Source organism: Cornus florida, unplaced genomic scaffold (genome assembly GCF_030987335.1).
Source record: "Cornus florida cultivar Cherokee Brave unplaced genomic scaffold, ASM3098733v1 CherokeeBrave_3.0.0_Hap2_Chr07, whole genome shotgun sequence".
Taxonomy (NCBI): Eukaryota; Viridiplantae; Streptophyta; class Magnoliopsida; order Cornales; family Cornaceae; genus Cornus; species Cornus florida.
In genome coordinates, this window is record NW_026775577.1 from 51,744,548 (window position 1) to 51,765,186 (window position 20,639).

Sequence of the window (20,639 nt, forward strand, 5' to 3'; positions counted from 1 at the left end):
CAGATTGTGATAACATAGTTAAATTTGCAAACAAAGCAAAACAACAACGGATGTCTGCAAAACGATGGATTTCCTTTATTGATTGTATTACTGGAAGAGGTTTTAAACCCATATTTGAACGTGTTAAAGGAAAAGACAATTATTTAGCAGATATTTTATCCCGTTTACTAATTGAATGTTAAATTTTACAGGAATGGAAATTAAGAGCAACAATAGCTATAGCCTTATACCAGGCACTTCTAATCCTCTTTTGATTATCCAAAACCCAGCTCAATAGTTCCGCGCTAGACATAATTTTTTCCCTGACCAAAAACTTATTTTAGATAATATTTCATTTTCTAGAAACAACCCTGATAGAACCCTCGTCAGAAATCTAAACACGTTAAGTGAATATTTCGTATCATCTAATAAAGCGTATCAGAATTTACAGTAAGAACATGAGACGCTTATATCTCATTATAAAAAGTTAAATTTAGCCTATCAAAAAAGGATAGCAAATCCCACAGAGCTAACTATTTCTGAGAAACAAACTGATGAAGATGAAAATCTTCAGAAGGTTCAATTTTTGCAGGTACAAATCAAGTATGCCAAGTTATTACTCATGTTTTCTCCTACATACAGAGAAATCCTGCGACGACAAGTTGAGCTTTTTCCAGAAGACATCAAAGAATTTATCCTTGAAGAAATTAAGTCAGATGGGCTCAAGGAATGGGTTGATATTCAAAATTACCTCAGAAACAACAGTCCACCCAAAGGAACCCGTTATAACTATACTTTCATACGATTAATACAAACAGGCACTGACATACCAAGAGCCATTATCTTGTTAGATGTAGACCTTATTTTCTTTATTCCTTTTGAAATAACTAGAAAAACCATTTTCTCTACTAAAACAATCATTTGTTATTTAAGCAAGCTGTTAGAATTAGGAATGATCTACAGTGTCACTATACCCAAGGATACGCCCTTAGAATATCTAAATTCTTTATGTAATTTTCCTAACCGTTTAAACCAAGTCATTGCCTTCGAACAAAAACTAACCCAAAATTTCATGCCAGAAAGTCCACTTCTCCTTCAAATCCACAGTACTCCCCCATAATGGGTAAAAGATGGAGCTATAATTTTGGGACAGCATCGAATTTACATGCATTCTGATCCTACTGAAGTCAAAATTCTTACCCAACATGTTGATTTTGTAAATAACTTTCATAATGAGATAGAACCAGCTACCTTTAACCATTTGGTGTAGTATAAAGCCTATCGACAAATTAACCCAAGCTACAATCCTGGTTTCAGACTCTATGATCATAATATCAACATGGAGATTTTTGTTAAAGCAAGAATTCCTCATATCATTAAGTTCCCTCCAGAGATTGAGATATCCCAGAAGTTGAAGAAATAATAAATGAAGAAAAGATATTGTTAGAACAGTTTGATCTTGCCTACAAAAATGAAGAAACCAGCTCACCAGACAGTATTGATGAATACTTGGCCCGCAGGCATGCAAGAACAAGAGCTGACAGTCCAACAGATAGCACTACCGACAGGAATTTGTCCAATATGCAAGAATTCTAGTGAAAAGGCAAATTTTCCACAGTATACAGGAAAAAGTAGCTTCAGCATTCAAGAAAAGTAGATTCAATAGTGTACAGTTAAAAATAGATCCACCGAAAGCAGATTCTCAACAACAAAAGTAGATATAATTCTCCAGAAGAAGACATCAACAGTTCAGCAATAATTCATGTTATCTTATCCCTAAAGCATCTTGAATCTCAACCATCCATGTAGCATCTTCAAGCTCAACCGCCGATTCATCCCTCTCTTCTGCTATAAAAAGAAGCCTCTCTGCTCAAGTAAAGATCATCGAGTTTTAGAGCAATCAAGTCTAGAATCGTCAAGCTTTTCTGCAGTTTCCAGTGTGTTTCTTTTGTGACTTCTTTCAGTTTCCTTTATTTCCGAGTGTTCTTTCTGTAAAATATTGTGTCAGCAAGTATCCATATACAAACAGTGTGTATCTCTGTATATATTTCTTATGAAATAAATCATCCAGTTTGCTTTCACTCCAAGAATTTTCTTATCCCTATTTAGTATTTTAAGTACTTTCGGGCAAAAGACTTCTGTCTACAAAAGATCAAATATATAGATTTTATTTAGCCAGACAGTGTAGATCCTAGAATTTTCTTGAATCCAACCAGTACAAGCAGCCTTAGTTTTAAATTAACAATTTCTTCTGTAAGTTGACTCGAACTGCTGGCTTGTTGGCCCGTTCTTTGCCGGTGTTCAGGCGTTTCTACAGGGCGTTATCAGAGTGTTATCAGGTTCGGTAGTCATTTCTGTGATTTAATTGTTATTTTATTTCTATGTTATCTTGCTTACTTCTATCCGGTTAGATCCAACTCAATTTTGGTATCAGAGCCTATACTATTTCGTTAAATTTAATTTATATATAAGATCTTTTGTCAAAAGAAGTCTATAAGTCCATATTAATCCATCTTAATTAAAAAGTAACAAAAAATAGTTTGTTAAAAATATTAAATAGTTGTTCAAGGATCTTTCTGTATACTTATTTAAAGCTTTTATGATATAATAACATATTTTGTTGGGTCAAAGTATCAATATAAACTGTTGTGTGGTCTAAAGTAGAAAATAGTCCATTTTAGAGAAATATTTGAATAGTCTTTTCATTTGTAAGAAAAAAGTTGTGTGGTCCCCTCATTTTCTTGATAAATTGAGGATTTGACTTCTTCTCATGGTAGTATGTGGGCCTTAAGCCCATGTATTAGTAAAAATCCCTAATAAAAAAAAAAAATGTCATTTAATATAAGGCACTGAAGATGTCAATAACCAGTCTTCAGATTGAGTCTTTCTAGCAGGCTTATGTGAAAATCCAATGGCATCATTTTTCTGGTGGATTGGACTTCATTTGGTTAGTCCCAAAAAGTCAGAATCAGTATTCTTTGATTGAACTCGAAACAAAAGACACTAAATCGCTTATAAATATAAAAGGGTAGGACAGTAATTTGATTATTATCCTTTCTTTTCTTTTATTTCCTCTATCTTATCCAAACAAGAATAATTATCATTTCATTTCATTTCTTTTCTCCCCTATCTATCCAAACATGAATAGAAATTATTAATATTATTTTTTTTTTTTTTTTCTCTCCTAATTCATACTATCATTTCTTTTCTTTTCTCTCATATGCATCCAAACGCACCCTAAGAGAAATTAGTGTGTCAATATTAGCCAAGTGAGATAATGTACACATTTGTTAACAAAGATGATGTGGACTATATTACCACGTGACATCCCTTGCAGTTTTGGTATTCTGACATATCTCTTACAGTTTTGAGAAGTGGTTTTAAGAAGTTACGGTGGTTTTATAACCACCATTCTGGTTAAGGAGAAAAAAAGATATGCTTGATGGAAGTAGAACACTTCCGGATTTATTCTTACGTTTTCCTTAAAGAGGTCCCACACTTCATAAGTGGAAGTGTTGTCTCAATCTAGTACACGCATAAGGACTTACATAGGCGTGAACGTTTTGAGATTTTCTGAATTGGTTTTGCAAAATTGATTTCATGAGTTATCTCCGGATAGATAGAGCATATTTTCTTCTTGGGGATTTCAAGCATCACTTGTCAAATTTAAGATGATTAGTTGGAAAATTGCCCTCCCCATTTTAATGCAACCAATTTTCGTATGAACAAACTAGTCGTGATCTATCCAATAGTTACATCACAGAAGACTGGCCGGGTTGGAGTCGAATGAATTAAGGTATGTATGTCAAAATCTCGAGTCTCATTTCATTTCTTGTCTCCCATTACATGCATGCATGTTGGAGATCGATTGACCCTAAGGTATATATATATATATATATATATATATATATATATATATGTTAAAATTAGGGAGTTATATTGGCACTCTAACAATGTACTTTACGCTCGACTCCTTTTTTCTTGTAAAATAAAATTACTAAGAAGTCTCTATATTACGTATTCCATTTTTTAATGGCGTGATTGCCCTTTGGTTTTGATCAATTTTCCTTCTCTTTACAGTGTTCAACGCCGCAGATTTTTCACGACCAGAGGACTAATACTACTATAGTGACATGAACATAAAAAATTATCTGAATTAACAAACTTTCCCATTCAAGAAATATAACAGCAAACGATGCCTTTGATGGCCATTGGGAGGCCAAAATTCAAACTCCTGGGAGAGAAACTCTAAAAAAACAATAGACCAGTATATTCTTGTGTGCTCTCCCTCAATGAACAGTTGAAGCAACATCTTTATTTGAAGATGCCAAAGCTAGCATATAGGAAGAGCAACCTTGTCTTCTAAAAGTTTCGACTTTTTTCATTATGCTAGTGAAATTCACCTTCCCTCTACATCCAATTCATACACATATATGGATACGTGTATATACATATGTATTCTATTTGATACTCTGGATTCAAATTGGTATATCAGTTCTTGCATTTGGGTGAAAATAAATCAATCTGTCAAAACTTTAAAATATTGCAGGACCTTTACCTGAGGTTGAGGGCCTTGGAAGCCTCGGAGGAACTGGAAGAAGTACTGCATACGATCGGAGAAAATCAAATCTTTAGTAATGAAGAATTCCATGGAGGCTGATTTGCTTTCCCTTCTTGTTCTACAAATTGTCTGCAGTACCATGTTTTTCTTTAATGCATAAGAGAAGACGTGTATCAGAAGAGCCATTTATACATAATTTTCAAAGGAAATGCCAATAAAGAATATATATATATATATATTTTATTTCCAACAAGACTGCCACTATTTCTCAAGACAGTAACATGTAACATCAATATATCCAGTGACTATTCTATGCTATTCTATCACCTAAACTACCAATAACTTAACTTTCAACAAAAAAAAAATTACAGACCAATAACTTGATGGGTGTTTTCCAACCAATCCTCAAATTAAGCCTATTCAAGCGTCAGCTATCTATAAAAATACAATATGTTACAAGAATCTCCTGCCATAATCCAGCATTAAGCGTCGTTAGCTTATGAATCTTGAGATCCACATGACACAGAGATGACGGATTATTTGCTGTCATTGTGTTCCAGTTTCCTGCCAACAAGGGCATGCCTCCAAACTCATCTAGAGCTGCAGGCAGCTAAGGGCCCGGTCTGGAAGAGCATGAAAATGGGCTTCTTGAACACTATTTTATACACATCCTTGATCACTCATCGCCTGAGCAATAGTCAGAAAAGCAGAGATCATTGCTCCATGTACCAAAACCCTGCCAAAGGAAAGAAGAAGAGGGAAAAAGAAAATTAAAAAGAAGAAGAAAGATTAGAGCAATAGGGATAATATGGAATTCAGATGCAAATTTAATGTCAATTTCTACAGCTTTTTACAACATGATAATATTAGATATTTAAAGCTACTTGTCTAAATGCTCACTAATTCGAAACCCTGGTTTATGTGCATGCATTGTCCACAAAAATAAATAAATAAAATTATAAAATGGTTGGTTAAAATAAGAAAACTGTTACCAAAGGATGTGTAGCCTAGTGGTATCTCATCTACCTCCCAAAGTGGATGGTGAGGGTTCAAGTCAAATGGGTGTAAGTTTCTTGCCAATGAAAAAATAATAATAAGAAAACTGTTCTCCGAAAGAAAAACTATGCATTCATATACCTAAAATTAGAATGTTAAGATGGATGATAGGTGTGACCAGAAAGATAGAATTAATAATCATGTGAGAGGGAAAGTAGAAGTGACACCTGTTACTGATAAAGTAGACTTAGGTGGTATTGCAATATACAACAGAGACCTATGGAGTAGATTTATTTGCATAGAAAGTTAGAGATGAGGACAACCAAAAGTCACCGCATGGGATGAAGTACTTAGAAATAATATTAAAACATAAAATATAGGGAGACAACTTGTAATAGAAAAGAATGCAGAAAGACGTTCCAGTTTGGATTTATGCTAGGAACATCTACAATAGAGGCTGTTACTTGATATGACACTTAATTGGTAAAATTGAGAAACTTAAAAGAAAGATTTAGACATGATTTTCATAAACTAAGAAAATGAATACAAATGATAGCCAAGAGATACTTTGGTGGGCTTTACAAAGTAAAGACGTTTTACCAAAAATATCTAGGATATGCATAAAGATATAATCACCAGAGTTTGAGTGTATGGAGTAGAGGGATAAGAGTTCATATCATATGAGAAGAAACTAATGATTGTTTAATAAAGGAGTATTACGCCAACATTCTGTACTACGCCCCCAAATCTGTTCGTAATCATTCTATATAGAATAACGAAAGATATAAGAAGAGATATTTCATGGTGCGCGTAATTTGCTGGTGACATAATTCAATAGACAATTCTAGGAAAACCCATGAAAACTTGGATAAATGAGTTAGGAGTCAAAATGTTAATTTTTTTTTATAGAAGTGGAATGTTAATTCAATAAAATACAAAGACTGATGACATAATAATAGCATTTCAAGTTTCGATATCTATAAAAGGCAAGAAGATATAAGACGATATAACAAGAAGGATTAAAACAGGTAGTGTCATGCCCCAAATCCCAAAGGTCCGGTTAATGAGAAAAGGAAAAGAAAAAAGAAGCGAATCCGAATCCGGAACCGAACACCTCCATGCGGAAGCAACCTCACACCGTCAACCCCTTAGGGTTAACTAGAACCCAAGCCTCACTATGGGTGATGAACACCAACATCCCTTCATTCTATATCCATTAAAACATTTTTGATGAAATAAAAGGAGGTTGAAAATAATTTTACATTGATCCATTGCACATTTAAAAGGAATAGAGGAAAAGAAAGGGAGAGAAAAAGAACTTGATCCTCAATGATTCTAAATGGGCCTTTTAGAGGAAAAGAAAGGGAGAGCTTGATCCTCAATGAATCTAAAATGGCCCCCATTTAGAATCATTTACGTCATGAAATCATTTTTAAAAAAATAAATAAACATCAACAATTGAAAGAAAATAAAATGATAACAAACACAGTTTTTTCATAGAAGCAATTTCCTAAATTTTCATGGGAAGTATATAATAAGGGAGGGAAGTAAAGGAATACAGTTCTCGTTTCCAAACACTCCCTTAAATATCCTCATTCATGCCCCAAAACGACCAATTAAAGTCCACAAGGCAGCCCCCAAACAGCCCTGAGATAGTTTTTAAAACAGCCCAAAAATAGCCCCCCTTACACTCTCCTTTAAATAGATCCCAAACAGTACCTTAAGCGCCCCCATTCATGCTAAAAATAATCAGATTAAAGCCCATTAGGAACTGTCCAAACAGCCCCTTAAACTTCCCACACAAAGCCTTATATATATATATATAAAGTAAAATAAAAATAAAATTTCATCTGGTCGACAAAACCCCTAATATGGGCGACAAATCAGTGGATGGTCTCTGTTTATTACTTCAGCACCTGGGCAACAACATGGAGGACTTGGTCGCCAATACTAGCTTGGGAAAAGGCGATTCGGGCGACCAAACAGCCCCATGTGGGCGACAAAAACGCAGTGGGTTCATCTTCAAATGACCAAACTGATGCATGGGCGACAATACATATATATAGGGTCAGCAATGTGGGCTCATATGGGCAACAATCCAGTACTGGTGACTTCTTTGGACACAATTTCCATCCTAACTAATAAAGTGGCTTGCATGGAACAAATCAGCATGGACTTGAAAAAAAAAGGATATAGACTAAACTTCGATAACCATGGGTATGACAATTATAATGATCATAGTCCATATAATGGCCTGCTGCCTCTCAGGCTTCTTAGGGGCTGATTTTTCTTGGAAGACGGTTTGGCGCTCAAAGGCTCCCCTCAAGGTGGCTTTTTTCGTTTGGACTGCAATCTGGGGCAAGATTCTGACTGTGGATAACCTCCCAATAAGAAGACAGGTAACGGTCAATTGGTGTTGCATGTGCAAGAGGGACGGAGAGTCAGTGGATCATCTGCTTTTGCATTGCCCTGTGGCTCACGACTGTTGGAGTCTGATTTTTGGTCTGTTTGGTATGCAATGGGTCATGACCCGGTCTTCCAGAGGTCTGATTGACTCTTGGAGAGGGTGTGGTGTGGGTTCTCACGCTCATCACCTTTGGAGGGCGGCCCCCCCTTTGCGTTTGGTGGTGCATTTGGAAGGAACGAAATAGTAGATTCTTTGATGGGGAGGAATCTCCCATAGGACTGTTAAAATACCACATTATGAGTCGTCTTTTCTATTGGGGGATGGGGATATATTGTACATCTATAGAGGAGATTGATGATGTAAAGGCTAATAGGGAAAGAGGACTATTTGTTAGGGTTATGGCTGAGATAGAAGTGCATCGGGATTTTCCAGAAATGGTGACTACTTGGATACAAGGTTCTGAATGCACGGTTAGGATGGAATATGAGTGGAAGCCTCAAATTTGCACTGTTTGTAAGAGGATTGATCATTTAGAGAAAAATTGTCCCAAGGCAGTTCCATAACAAAATTCGAAACAGAAGGCTACTGAACAATGGGTGGTGAAATTGAAGGGGAAGCTTGTTACTTTGGATGAATCCTCTGTGGAGACAATCCCAGCTATTCAGGCGTCTGCAGGACCTTCCACCAAGGCAATGCCTCAGGCTGGAGTTCCTGATGGTGTGCCTCACAGTCCTAATAATGCTATTGAATGTGAAAATGTATCTTCAGATGGCTTTATCTCTCAAAATCATTCCAAAAGTAAATCCAAGAATGAGGGTAAAGGCCTTGCAATTCAACCTGAGGTAGTCTCTCCAAATGCTTTTGCAGTACTCGATGAAATGCCTGAGAGAGCTGATTTGAAGCAAGTAGGAGAGGATAATCTATCAGAATCTATACTTGAAGCTGAGGGTGAAGATCAGCCTATAGCAGCTTTGGGAGGAAAGAAGAAGGGTAGGAAGAAGAACAATAATAGGGGTAAAACTGGTATTGTTCCACCACCTCCTCCCCCTAATTTATGATCGGATCCTGGAATATGAGGAGCCTAAATAGGCCCAAAATGCAGGAGGAGGTGGCTTTCTGGATCAAATCATTTAAACTCTCCTTGGCGTGCTTGGTGGAGACTAGAGTTCTTTCTTGAAACTATCACAGAATTTCTTCCCTTATTAATAAGCAATGGAATTGGGAGGCAAACTACAATTCAAGTAAAAATGGGAGAATTTGGGAGGCAAACTACAATCATTTAATCCATCCATATTTCAGGTGTCTGTTGTCTCTGGCATTGTCCCAAGTAATGCTACCAAGAGTTACAGTCCTTAAGTCAGGTGATGTTTTCTTTAGGTCAGCAGTTTATGCAGCCAATACTCCTAGAGAAAGAAAATTTCTATGGCAGCAGCTACTTGATCATTCTTATATCATTGAAGGGCCAAGGCTAGCTGTTGGTGACTGGAAACTTACTAGATCGCATGGAGATAAAATGGGAGGTAAGCCTGTTCCACATGCGATCCTAAATGAGTTTAATGACATTCTCTCTGATTGTAACCTGATGGAGCTTTCTATTGTTAATCGTGTATGGACTTGGAATAACAATCAGTTTTCTCAGAGAAGAATATGCGTCTCACTTGACAGAGGTTTTGTGAACTCTGATTGGGCTAGACTTGACAGAGCTTTTGTGAACTCTGATTGGTTTGCAGCTTTTCCTAATTCCAAATTACTTCTTTCTGCTTCTTCCATTTCTAATCATTATGGTCTTTTTGTATCGTCTTCAGTGGACTGCTCTGATGGCCCTATTCTGGGCATGGGATTTTTGGGCAGTCAGAAAGGGATGGGACGGCCAGGAAGGTCGATGTCTATTGTATTGATAGGAACTGCTTAGGGGATGATGGGTTCTGTTCTGAGTTTTCTTCTTCTATGGGATGGTATGGGTAGGCTGTCCGAGCCTCGGTTGTGCAGGGATGAAGGAATCGGGTTATGTAGACCCAAAGGTGACATAATACTGAGACCACAGACGGATTCTTTGTCTGAAAAGATGACAATCTGTGTTGGAAGGATTTTCGTATTACCCTCAGCAACAAGTCAGCTGCTCTGCTGGTTCAAGAACTGAAAAAACACAGGTTTGTGCCTGATGCTGTGCTTAATAATGCTCCGGTTTGATGGAAGGGAAGGTGGGGTGGACAGTGTTGTTGACTGGCTGTCTTGTGTTGATGAGGGGAGGGTGGTGTAGGGGATGTGACGAGGGATGAGCAGGGTGGGTCTCTTGATATGATTCAGTGGGCGGAGGAAGGTCACCAAGGAGTGGGTCAAGGAGAATATCGGTGTCACTAGCAAATTGTTGGGTGTCTCCTTTATGCGACGGTAGAGAGGAGATAATAAAGAAATCTAGAACGGGGGTAGAAGGAAGAAGAATCCCCCTCCTTGGAAAGGGGAGAGGTGAGAAATCTTATTTCGTATGTGAACCATGAAGGGGAGAGGGAAAGGGTAGTGTTGTTTTGGTGGGGGGGATTATCTTGAAATGTCCGTGGACTCAATGACCCGGACAAGAGGAATCAATAACCCGGACAAGAGGAAGGTGGTGAAGTTGGCAGTGAGAAAATGGAAATGAAGATTGTTCCGATGACAGATAGGGTGGTTAGGAGCCTTTGAGGCAGTAGGTTTGTTGAGTGGGAGGCGCTGGACACTTTAGGGTCTTCTAGAGGCGTTCTTGTCATGTGGGACATGTAGGATAGGAGATGGATGGCAAGGGTGGACGAATGGAGAGGGAGATTCTCTTTATCATGTGCTTTTGTGATGCAGGAGGATGGTTTTAAATGGACCTTTTCCGGTGTTTATGGGCAGGTGGATGATTGTGAGAGGCTTGTGCTGTGGGAGGAGCTCAGTTTGGTGAAGGGGATGTGGGTGGGGATTTCAATGTGGTTAGGTTCCCATTAGAGATATCTACAGGTGGTAGATGGACTTTGGCTATGATGCAGTTTTCAAAGTTCATGGACATCATCTTATTAACCTACCATTGGAGGGCACTGCTTTTATTTGGTCCAGAGGAATTCGCCCACTCTTTCCCGCCTGGATAGATTCTTGATTTATAAGGAGTGGGAGGAGAAGTTTTCAGATGTTGTTCAGGCTGCTTTGGCTAGGGTGGCTTCTGATCACATTCCGTTGGTTTTGGATTGTGGAGGATTGAGATCTCAGTGTACTCCTTTCAGATTTGAGAATATGTGGCTTAGAGCAGATGATTTTCAGGGCAAGGTGCGGCCTTGGTGGGAGGAGGCCATGGTGGTGAGCACTCCGAGTTTTATTTTGGCTGGAAAGCTTCGGCTCCTGAAGAACGAGCTTAAAAGATGGAACAAGGAGGTTTTCGGGAATTTGGAGTAGAGGAAGAATAGGGTCATAGTTGTTAAAGGTTCAAGGCGCACTGAGGCGCAAAGGTGCCTTGGAGCCTGAGGCGCAAGGCGCAAGGCGAGGCGCGCGCCCGACTGAAGCAATGCGCAAGTTGAGAAAAAAAAATAAAAAATAACATCCAATAAAGATGCAAAATCATGTAAACCAAATACATAAGTTTAATAATCAACATGCTAACATAAAGATGCAAAAGCAAACTAAACCAAATATTGGCGTTCAATAGTCAACATAGTAACATAGTAATTACTAACATAAAGATGCAAAAATCAACTAATTAAATAAAAAGTAAAACAAACATAGAAATGTTCACTTCATCAGTTCATCCTAACTCCTAAGAAGACCACCAAAGGATCTAAATATCATCGGATCATCCTCATCATCAATAAACATAGCACCATCTTGATCATCACTTAAAAAGTGCAACAGGCATTTTCACAGCAAAGAAAAAAGAAAAAAAAAAAAGGCATTCACAGGCCACAGTCCAAAGGAAACAATAGCAGGCATGCATTTTCATAGCTAAAATAGCAACATTAGGAAACAATAACAGGCGTTACAGGCATGCATTTTCATAGCTAAAAAGCCTAAAATAACAGCATTTCACAGGCCACACTCCAGACGAAAAACTAACAGGCATGTTGATAATTGATAGCTAAAATAAATAAATAATTAAAAAAGAGAAAAGCAAGAGCAGAAGGAAAAAAGAAAAACAAAGAAGAAGAAAGGAACAAAAAAAAACAGAGAAGAAAGAAGGGGGGAAAAAAACAGAGAAGAAAGAAGGGGAAAAAAAAAAAAAAACAGAGAAGAAAGACAAAATAAAAAAAAATAGAAAAGAAGAAGAAGAAGACGCTGGTTGCCAGAGAAGAAGACAGACAGAGAGAAAAGCAAGAATAGAAGGGAAAAAAGAAAAACAGAGAAGAAAGAAGGAAAAAAAAAATAGAGAAGAAGAAGAAGAAGGAAAAAAAAAAAAAAGAACAGAGAAGAAGAAGAAGAGAATAAATGGTTACCTGGTTGCCGGAGAGAGAGCTCGTCGGAGAGAGAGCTTGCCGGAGAGTGAGAGAGCTTGACAAAGAGACCCATAGCTCCTAAATATTTCGTACAACAATTGAGCCTAATTTGGGTTCCTTTACTTTTTTATTTGGACTGGTCTTTTAACTTTTTTGGTGGTAGTGGTAGGGACCACCCACCATTTAAAGTTACTTTATCACATCAGAATTTATTATATAAGAAGAAGAATGTGAAGTCTGAAATTCTGAATACAACAAATGTTTAAAAGGCAAAAATTAAAGAAAGAAGACAAAGGCTCACCTCACCATACTCAAGGCGCAGAAGCTGCGCCTTGATGCGCCTGGCGCCCGAGGCGCACGCCTGGTGCGCCTTTAACAACTATGAATAGGGTTCTTGCGGAGATTGATAGATTGGAATGGGTGGGTTGTATTGTCGAGTCCCAGCAAGAGAGCAGCCTGTCAGGCAGAGATTGCTGTTAATAGAGGAGATTTCGTGGCGGCAAAAATCTCGGGCTTTATGGCTCAAAGAGGGTGACCGTAATACAAAATTCTTACATAGACTTGCTAATGTCCATAGGAGGGGAAATCACCCAGGACGGATTCGAGTGGACGGAGCGGTTTCGAGTACGGAGGAGGAGGTGAGCAGGGGGATTGTATCTTTCTACCAGAGGCTCTTCTCGGCTTGATGGTCTCCACTTTGACCCTATTTCAGCAGTGGGTAGGGATGGGTTAGAAAATCCTTTTTCAGAGGAGGGGGTGTTGAAGGCACTGAAGAACTGTAATGCTGACAAAGCTCCAGGTTCGAATGACACAATGAGGTTTTTATTGGAAAGCCCTGGAGAGACATGAGGTGATGGGCACTTTCCATGAGTTTCATTCAAATGGGAGGTTCGAAAAGTCGTTGAATGGATCTTTCATTGCCTCATTCCTAAGAAGGGTGGTGCACCTGATGTTAAGGATTTTAGACCGATAAGTGGAGTGTATTTACAAGCTTATCGCTAAAGTCCTTGCGTTGAGATCGAGGGAGGTCTGGATGGTGTAATTTCTGAGTCTCAAAATGCTTTTTCCATGAGTACCATTTGAATGGGAGGTTCGAAAAGTCGTTGAATGCATCTTTCATTGCCCTCATTCCTAAGAAGGGTGGTGCATCTGACATCAAGGATTTTAGATCGATAAGCGGAGCGTATTTATAAGCTTATCACTAAAGTCCTTGCGTTGAGATTGTGGGTGGTTCAGGATGGAGTATTTATGAGTCTCAAAATGCCTTTATAGGGGCAAACTGATTCTGGATTCCACTCTTATTGCCAGCGAACGTGTGGACCATAGGTTGAGTAATGTTGTTTCGGGAGTTTTGTGCAAGCTCGACATCGAGAAAGCCTATGATCACGTTAGCTGGAATTTCTGGTTGTATTTGTTAGGGAGGATGGGATTTAGAGAGTAATAGAGGAGATGAATCGAGCTTTGCATTTCCTCTGTTAGATTATCTGTGTTGGCGAATGGTTTCCATCCTGTTTTTTTGGCAGTTCTCGAGGTTTGAGGCAAGAGGGTCCCCTTTCTCCTTTTTTGTTTATTATTGTGATGGAGGCCCTTAGTAGGTTGATGATGAGGGCAGTGGATTTGGGGTCCAAACTCAGTTCAGCAAAGAGAGATTTCTCACTTGTTATTCGTGGATGATACTTTGGTTTTCTATGAGGCAGAGGTGTCCCAACTGAGATATTTGAAGTGTGTTCTAGTTTGCTTTCAGGTAGTCTTAGGCTTGAAAGTCAATGTGCGAAAGAGTGTGGTTGTTCCTGTGGGGGAGGTTCAGGAGATGGCTTCTTTTGCTGCGATTCTAGGGTGTAGGACGAGTTTCTTCCCTATTTCTTATTTGGGTTTGCCTTTGGGTGCTTCGTCAAGGAGGGTGGGAAGTTGGGATCAGCGATTTGAGAGAAGATTGGCCGAGTGGAAGAAGCAGTATCTTTCGAAGGGCGGGAAGGCTACTTTGGTGAAGAGTACGTTGTCGAGTCTTCCAATTTATTATCTTTCGCTTTTCCAGATTCCTTCCTCTATTGCTAAAAAACTCGAGTCTTCAATGGTACTTCCTCTGGGGTGGTCGGGGGAAGGAGTTTAAGTGTCATCTTGTCCTGTGGCAACATGTTTGCAGGCCTCTTCAGTTGGGTGGTCTTGGCTTTAGGAGGTTGGTCCCTTTCAACAGGGCGCTCCTTGGTAAGTGGCTGTGGAGAATCGGTAGCGAAATACATCGTTTATGGAGGAGGGTTATTTCATGCTACTTTGGGGAGGAGCGAAGGGGATGGTCCTCTGGGCCGGTCAGATATGCTTTTGGCGTGGGGGTGTGGAAATCCATTCGAAAGGGCTAGGATGAGTTCTCTAAGCACATTAGATTCAGAGTTTGGGAGGGCAGGAACATCCGGTTTTAGGATGATGTTTGGTGCGGTGATTGCCTGTTGTTGTCTTATTCGTTCCCAAGACTTTTCAGGATTGCTGTTGATAGCAGTAGGCTTACTTTGGAGTTTTGGTAGCAGACAGTTATCGTCTTGATAGCGGTAGGCTTTACTTGGGACACGCGATTTCGGCGACCCTTTCAGAATTGGGAGCTGGAACGATGTTTATGGCCTGCTAGACCTTTTGTATAGACAAGAGGTGGATGGTACAAGTTCAGATTCCTTTTGAGGCCCGTTCCTTGTCCCTATGCCTTTCCGGGATTCATGGTTCCAACTTCCCGTGAAAGACGGTTTGGCGCTCGAAGGCTCCTCTCAGGGTGGCCTTTTTTGTTTGGAATTTTGATTTTGAACAATCTGAGAAAGAGAAGACAGATTAACTGGTGTTTTCTGTGCAAAAAATGATGGAGAGTCCGTGAATCACCTTCTTTTGCATTGCCACGAGGCTCATGGAGTCTTATTTTTGGTCTGTCTAGTGTTCATTGGGTTGTGCTTCAGTCTTCCAAGGGATTTGATTGATTACAGTGTGGGGCCCATGCCCGTGATTTTTGGAGGGAGACTCCCCTTTGTGTTTGGTGGTGCATTTGGAAAGAGTGGAATAGAAGATCTTTTGATGGGGAGGAATCCTCCATTTTTCTATTATTAGTTCTCTTTTTAATTGGGTGATGGGGAGAAATTATACATCTTTAGATGAAATTGTGGATTTTTTTGGTTCGTTGGGTCCATAGGACTCTCTTTTTGGCTTTGGCCCTTGTATAGCTCTCGAGATGGATTCCCCTTTTGAACGCTTTCTAATACACTTTTACTTATCAAAAAAAAAATTTCTATAAAATGTGGTGGTATGATGGAAGCGATGTCTGGTATTGTGGCAGAATCTTGGCAAATTACAGTTCAAGGTTCACCTTTTCATCATCTTACAAAGAAATTGAGGCTAGTCATGGAGAATATGAGGAAATGGAATAAGTCCAGGCCTTTTGCTTCTGAAGCTGTAATGAAGTGTAGAGGGAAATTAAGTGACATACAGCTTAGAGAACAGATTAACCCTCTGGATGAAGGCCTCATCGGTAGTGAATATTTGGCTAAGCAGGGGCTGGAGGCTGCATTGGGTTTGGAGGAGGTCATGCTGGCTCAAAAGTCCAGAATTCTTTGATTAAGGGATAATGATATATGTTACGACAAACGCAGCGAACCAAGCAACAATTACGAAACACGACAGAAAAATAAACACACCACACAAAGAACACAAAAATTTATACGAGTTCGGCAAAACCTACGTCCATGGTGGAGATCCGGCGAAAGTCTTCACTATGTGAAAAATCGAAGAATACAAGTTTCAGCCCCACTCTCTCTGTACGATATTCAGTGTCTCTTGATTATCACAATCCAAAACCCTAAGCGCCCTTAAATATCGAGCAATAAGGGAGTACTAATTAGGGTCCACGGCCCATGAACAAAAAGGGTCAAAATTTTTGTTGCGACCCGGCACCAAATTCGGGCCACAACATCACAAATAATGTTCCAAGTTCTTTCATCAGAAGATGCATCATAAGAGGGCTTTTAATTCAATCTCTCTTTTACAGAATGCTAATGGTGAATTGTCTAGAGATCAGATGATGATTAGACAGTGGACTGGTGAGTTCTATTCTGATATGTATGGTGTTATCCCTACTTCTTCTCCAAACGATCTCAATCTTAGGTGTGTGGTTGGAACTAAAGAAAGGTATATGCTGACTGTGGCAGTTACTGAGGATGAAATTAAGGGTGTGGTGATGGCTGTAGGCCCTGATAAAGCTACAGGGCCTGATGGCTTTCCTAATAGGTTCTTTCAAAAGTTCTGGAATATTGTGGGTAAGGAGGTGATGAATGCTGTTCCAATTCTTTTTCTCCAATTGCTCTCTTCCCCTTGGAGTTGAGGCACATTCATTTCTCTGATTCCAAAGAATTTGGGGATTTCAGGCCTATTGCTTTATGTAATTCAACTAATAAATTTATCTCCATAATCCTTGCAAATAGGTTGTCTATTGTCCTTTCTAGAGTGGTAGGGTATGAACAATTTGCTTTTATAAAGGGCAGGAGAATACATAGTAATGTCATCTTGGCTCGTGCCCTTTTGAAGGGATTTACTTCCAAGTTGTTAAACCATCCATGGCCTTCAAAGAGGACCTTGCCAAGCTTATAATTCCATTTCATGGACTTTTCTTCATAATCTTCTCTTCAGGTATGGTTTTGGGGATACTTGGAGTGTTTGGGTGATGCAGTGTGTGTCTTCAGTCCATTACTCTGTGTGAATGGGGTGCCTGTGGATATCTTTTCAGCAAGGAGGGAGACGGAATTGCCCTCTTTCTCCCCTACTTTTTTGTTCAGTCACAGATTGTTTTACCCAAATCATAAATGCAGCTGTGACCTCAGGCCTGTTGGATCTCTGTGATTCTGTTAGGATGGTGGGATCTTCCATCTCTCATTGCTTTTTTGCAGATGACTTGTTTCTTATCCTTAAAGCCTCAGTGAAGAATGCCAAAAATCTGAATGCTTTGTTTGAAGAGTTTAGTAATATCTTAGGGCTGAAAGTAAATGCTGACAAGAGTTTGACATTCTTCTAAAATTCAGTTCGAAGAACGAGAAGCATTTTGAGAGTTCTGAAATTTAGGGAGGGCTCTCTTCCTGTTCATTATCTAGGGCTCCCCTTGGTGGCTGGAAGACCGAAAGGAATTCACCGTTTAGGACTTCCTGACAAGGTGAATTCTAAACTTAATTCTTGGAGCTCTTTTAACCTCTCTATGGCTGGCAGATTAGAGTTGATAAAGACAGTTATATCTCTATATTATTATTTTTGGGCAGCAGTCTTTTCTATCCCGCGGAAGAGGGGGGGGGGGGGGGGGGGGGGGGGGGGGGGTTTGAAAGGAGGGTGAGGAATTTTCTGTGGGAGTCCTGACAAAAAAAGATCTCTGATGGCTTGGGATAAAATGAACTTACCTAAGAATGAGGGTGGGATGGGGATCAGAAGTTTCAGCAGCATTAACCTTTCCTCTACTTGTGTATTATCCTGGCATTTTTTGGTGTCTAAGGAAGATTTGTGGGTGAGATGGTTCAGAGATTAGTATGTAATACTGTTCATTTTTGGACCATGACTGCTAAAGTGTATGAATCTGCTATTTGGAAGTCCATCCTTAATAGTAGAGTTTATGCTGCAACACCTATTTTTTTCCATTGGAAATGGACTTCAGTTTGTACTATGACCCTTGGTTCAATGGGGCACTCTTCACAGCAAACGTTTGGAATGAAAAGACTTTTTTTCTGCTGGTTTCAACTATACAGATACCATCTCTGTATGGTTGAGGACTCCTAATAGCTGGCCTCCAGAGATTGGTCATTTTCTGAGCCAACATGCTGATTCAGGTTCTGAGGATAAAATCAAATGGAAGCATGCTGATTCAGGCTGTGCGGAAAGTATGCAGGGATCACAGTGAACCAGTCCAATGGTGCAGTCTTGTTTGGAATAACTGCAGGCCTAGAATTCTATTCCAATCTGCTCTCATTCTTCATAATGCTTTTCCTTCTTATTTTAATCTCCGGAAGAGGGGCTTTGTTGGGCCAGCTATATGCCATAATTGTTTCTCAGATGCTGATTCTAGAGATCATATTTTCTGGAAGTGCTCTTATGACAGAAGTATATGGGGATGGCTTTCTCAATTTGCTGCACTTCTCTGAAGTTATTAATTGATTTGTGGCTCAGACCAAGGGTCAGTCAGTGAGAAATAAATTGCTGAAATGCTGGTTTTACATCTATTCTATGGAGTATTTGGAATGAAAGAAATTGTAGAATTCATGGGGGCAATACTAATCATTCTCACCTCCTGGCTATGGAAGCATGTTTTGAAGGCTTAACCAGCTATGGGACTATTTATTTCTGATATTGAGATGTTGTTTTGAGTTTTTCTTGTACTTTGTCTTTTCTCTTGTGTAGTTGGTGCTGTTAAGGCAGCCATCTTCACATAGTCCTCTTTTAAACATTTAGAGAAGATACAGACCATAATATTGTACTTAATAAAGATTTAAAGAGAGATACATACCATTATATTTTATACTTATAAGAAGTCATGCATAAAAAAACTTTATTTAGAAAGATAAAAATGGGCATAATTTTAAGTTCACATAATTTTCTCATGAAAGCAAATTTTCTTGTGTTTTTTGGAGGTAAAATTTATGGGAGAATTAGGTGGTAACGGAAAGTTACTTCCCTCAAAATTTTCCTTTTCTTGCTATCCAAACTCTTATAGTGTTGGAAAAGTTTTCCACAACTTTTCCTTTCATGCTATTTCTATCTAACCAAACGAAGCCTTAAGAAATTAGATCTGAAGGAGAGATACCATGTAATAGAAAAGAATGGAAGAAATAATTAACGTTACCAACCCCGTTTTTCTTGGAAAGGCTAGGATTATGATGATTTTTTTCATTTTAAGAAATCAATATTAATTTTTGTGTGTCGAAAAGTCACAGTTTTAAATAGGATGAAAAGTCAGATTGTTGTGATGATAAATGAAATTGAAATTGAAACTGAAATGGAAAGTAAATCCAATTGAACCACCATGTTATTCACCAACAGACATTCATACAAAATACTTGCTTGAGTTAGAAAAGACGGCCAAAAGGGATGGATTTGGTGCAAGATTGGATGGAATTTAATGGCACAATTTCTGGGGAGGCTAATTGATTTTCATAAAATTTTAATATGCAATAACCATTGGGGAATAACCCTAAGGGGTTGGCTCAAGTGGGTAAGTCACTTGGTCCTGGTGCCTCATGAAGCCTCAGGTCTAAGGTTCGACTCCTCTTGGGTGCAAACAATTCCTTGAGGGGGGCTATGTGAGTATAAACTAGGAAAATATAAATAAATAAATAACCATTAGGGGAATAAGGCAATTTTTACTGATGGAACTGTAATCCGCGCTTGATGTACACAAACAGCGGCAAAGGGGTGGCTCATATAAGCACTTACTCGGGACTCTCTTTCTGATAACCAAAATCAGCTGCTGCTTTGAGAGCTCTCTGATACGTCTGCTTCACTGCTTCCTGCAAGGAAAAACGAGAAGCGAAGGTGTAGCAATAGCATCAACAGAGTTCGGCACAGAGAAAATGAAATAACAACTATGAACTATGAACTATGAATTTTTCAAAAAGAAGTGATTTTAACTGAATTAAGAACCTAAAAAATTGAGATGATTTCAAAAGCATACGGCTTAGATTTAAAAGGGATATATGACTACTGGAAGGTACTAGTACTACTGCATCCCTCCAAACTAAATTGCATTATCTATTATACATGTGTTCGAAAATGCATTAGTTTTTTAAAATCAAGTTCAACCCTGGCATAGATAATACCATCAAGCATCATTTTGCACACTTGAGCCAATTCGTTAAATACATGTTCTCAACCAAATAATTTCCAATGGAATCTGATAGGATTAGCATCAAATAACGCCTTATTAAGAAGTATTCTGTAACACAAGATTAAACACTCATATTTCTCTAAAGTTTTGTGCGATCAGAATATAAGAGAAAATTTGAGTCTGTTGTATTACAGAATAATTGATTACAAAGTAGAGACTAAAGTAATAAAGAAATAACCCTAACTAAAATAAAAGACAAAGCTACCCTTACTAACATAAAATAAAAATATAATAACTCTCTAACCCCCCCCCCCCCCCCCCCCCCCCCCCTCTTCTCTCCCTCTTCAAACTCACAATGTGACGGTGAGAAGCATCGAGAGTTTGTCAAGAAGAAAACAAAAACGCATAATAGTGTGTAACTTTGTGAAGAAGTCA

At 38.9% G+C, this 20,639-nt stretch overlaps 1 protein-coding gene across 1 annotated transcript in view; it reads right to left on the minus strand.

Annotated features, from left to right (window-relative positions):
- Positions 1 to 4,749: 4,749 nt before the first annotated feature.
- Positions 4,750 to 20,639, minus strand: part of LOC132267191 (uncharacterized) — a 45,719-nt gene continuing 29,829 nt past the window's right edge. Inside the window, exons 15-16 of the mRNA XM_059768275.1 lie at positions 19,814 to 19,887; positions 4,750 to 5,276 (exon numbers count right to left, since the gene is read on the minus strand). Of these exons, the coding sequence (XP_059624258.1) occupies positions 5,201 to 5,276; positions 19,814 to 19,887 (150 nt within the window). The 3' untranslated portion in view covers positions 4,750 to 5,200. The remainder of the gene's footprint in view (positions 5,277 to 19,813; positions 19,888 to 20,639) is intronic.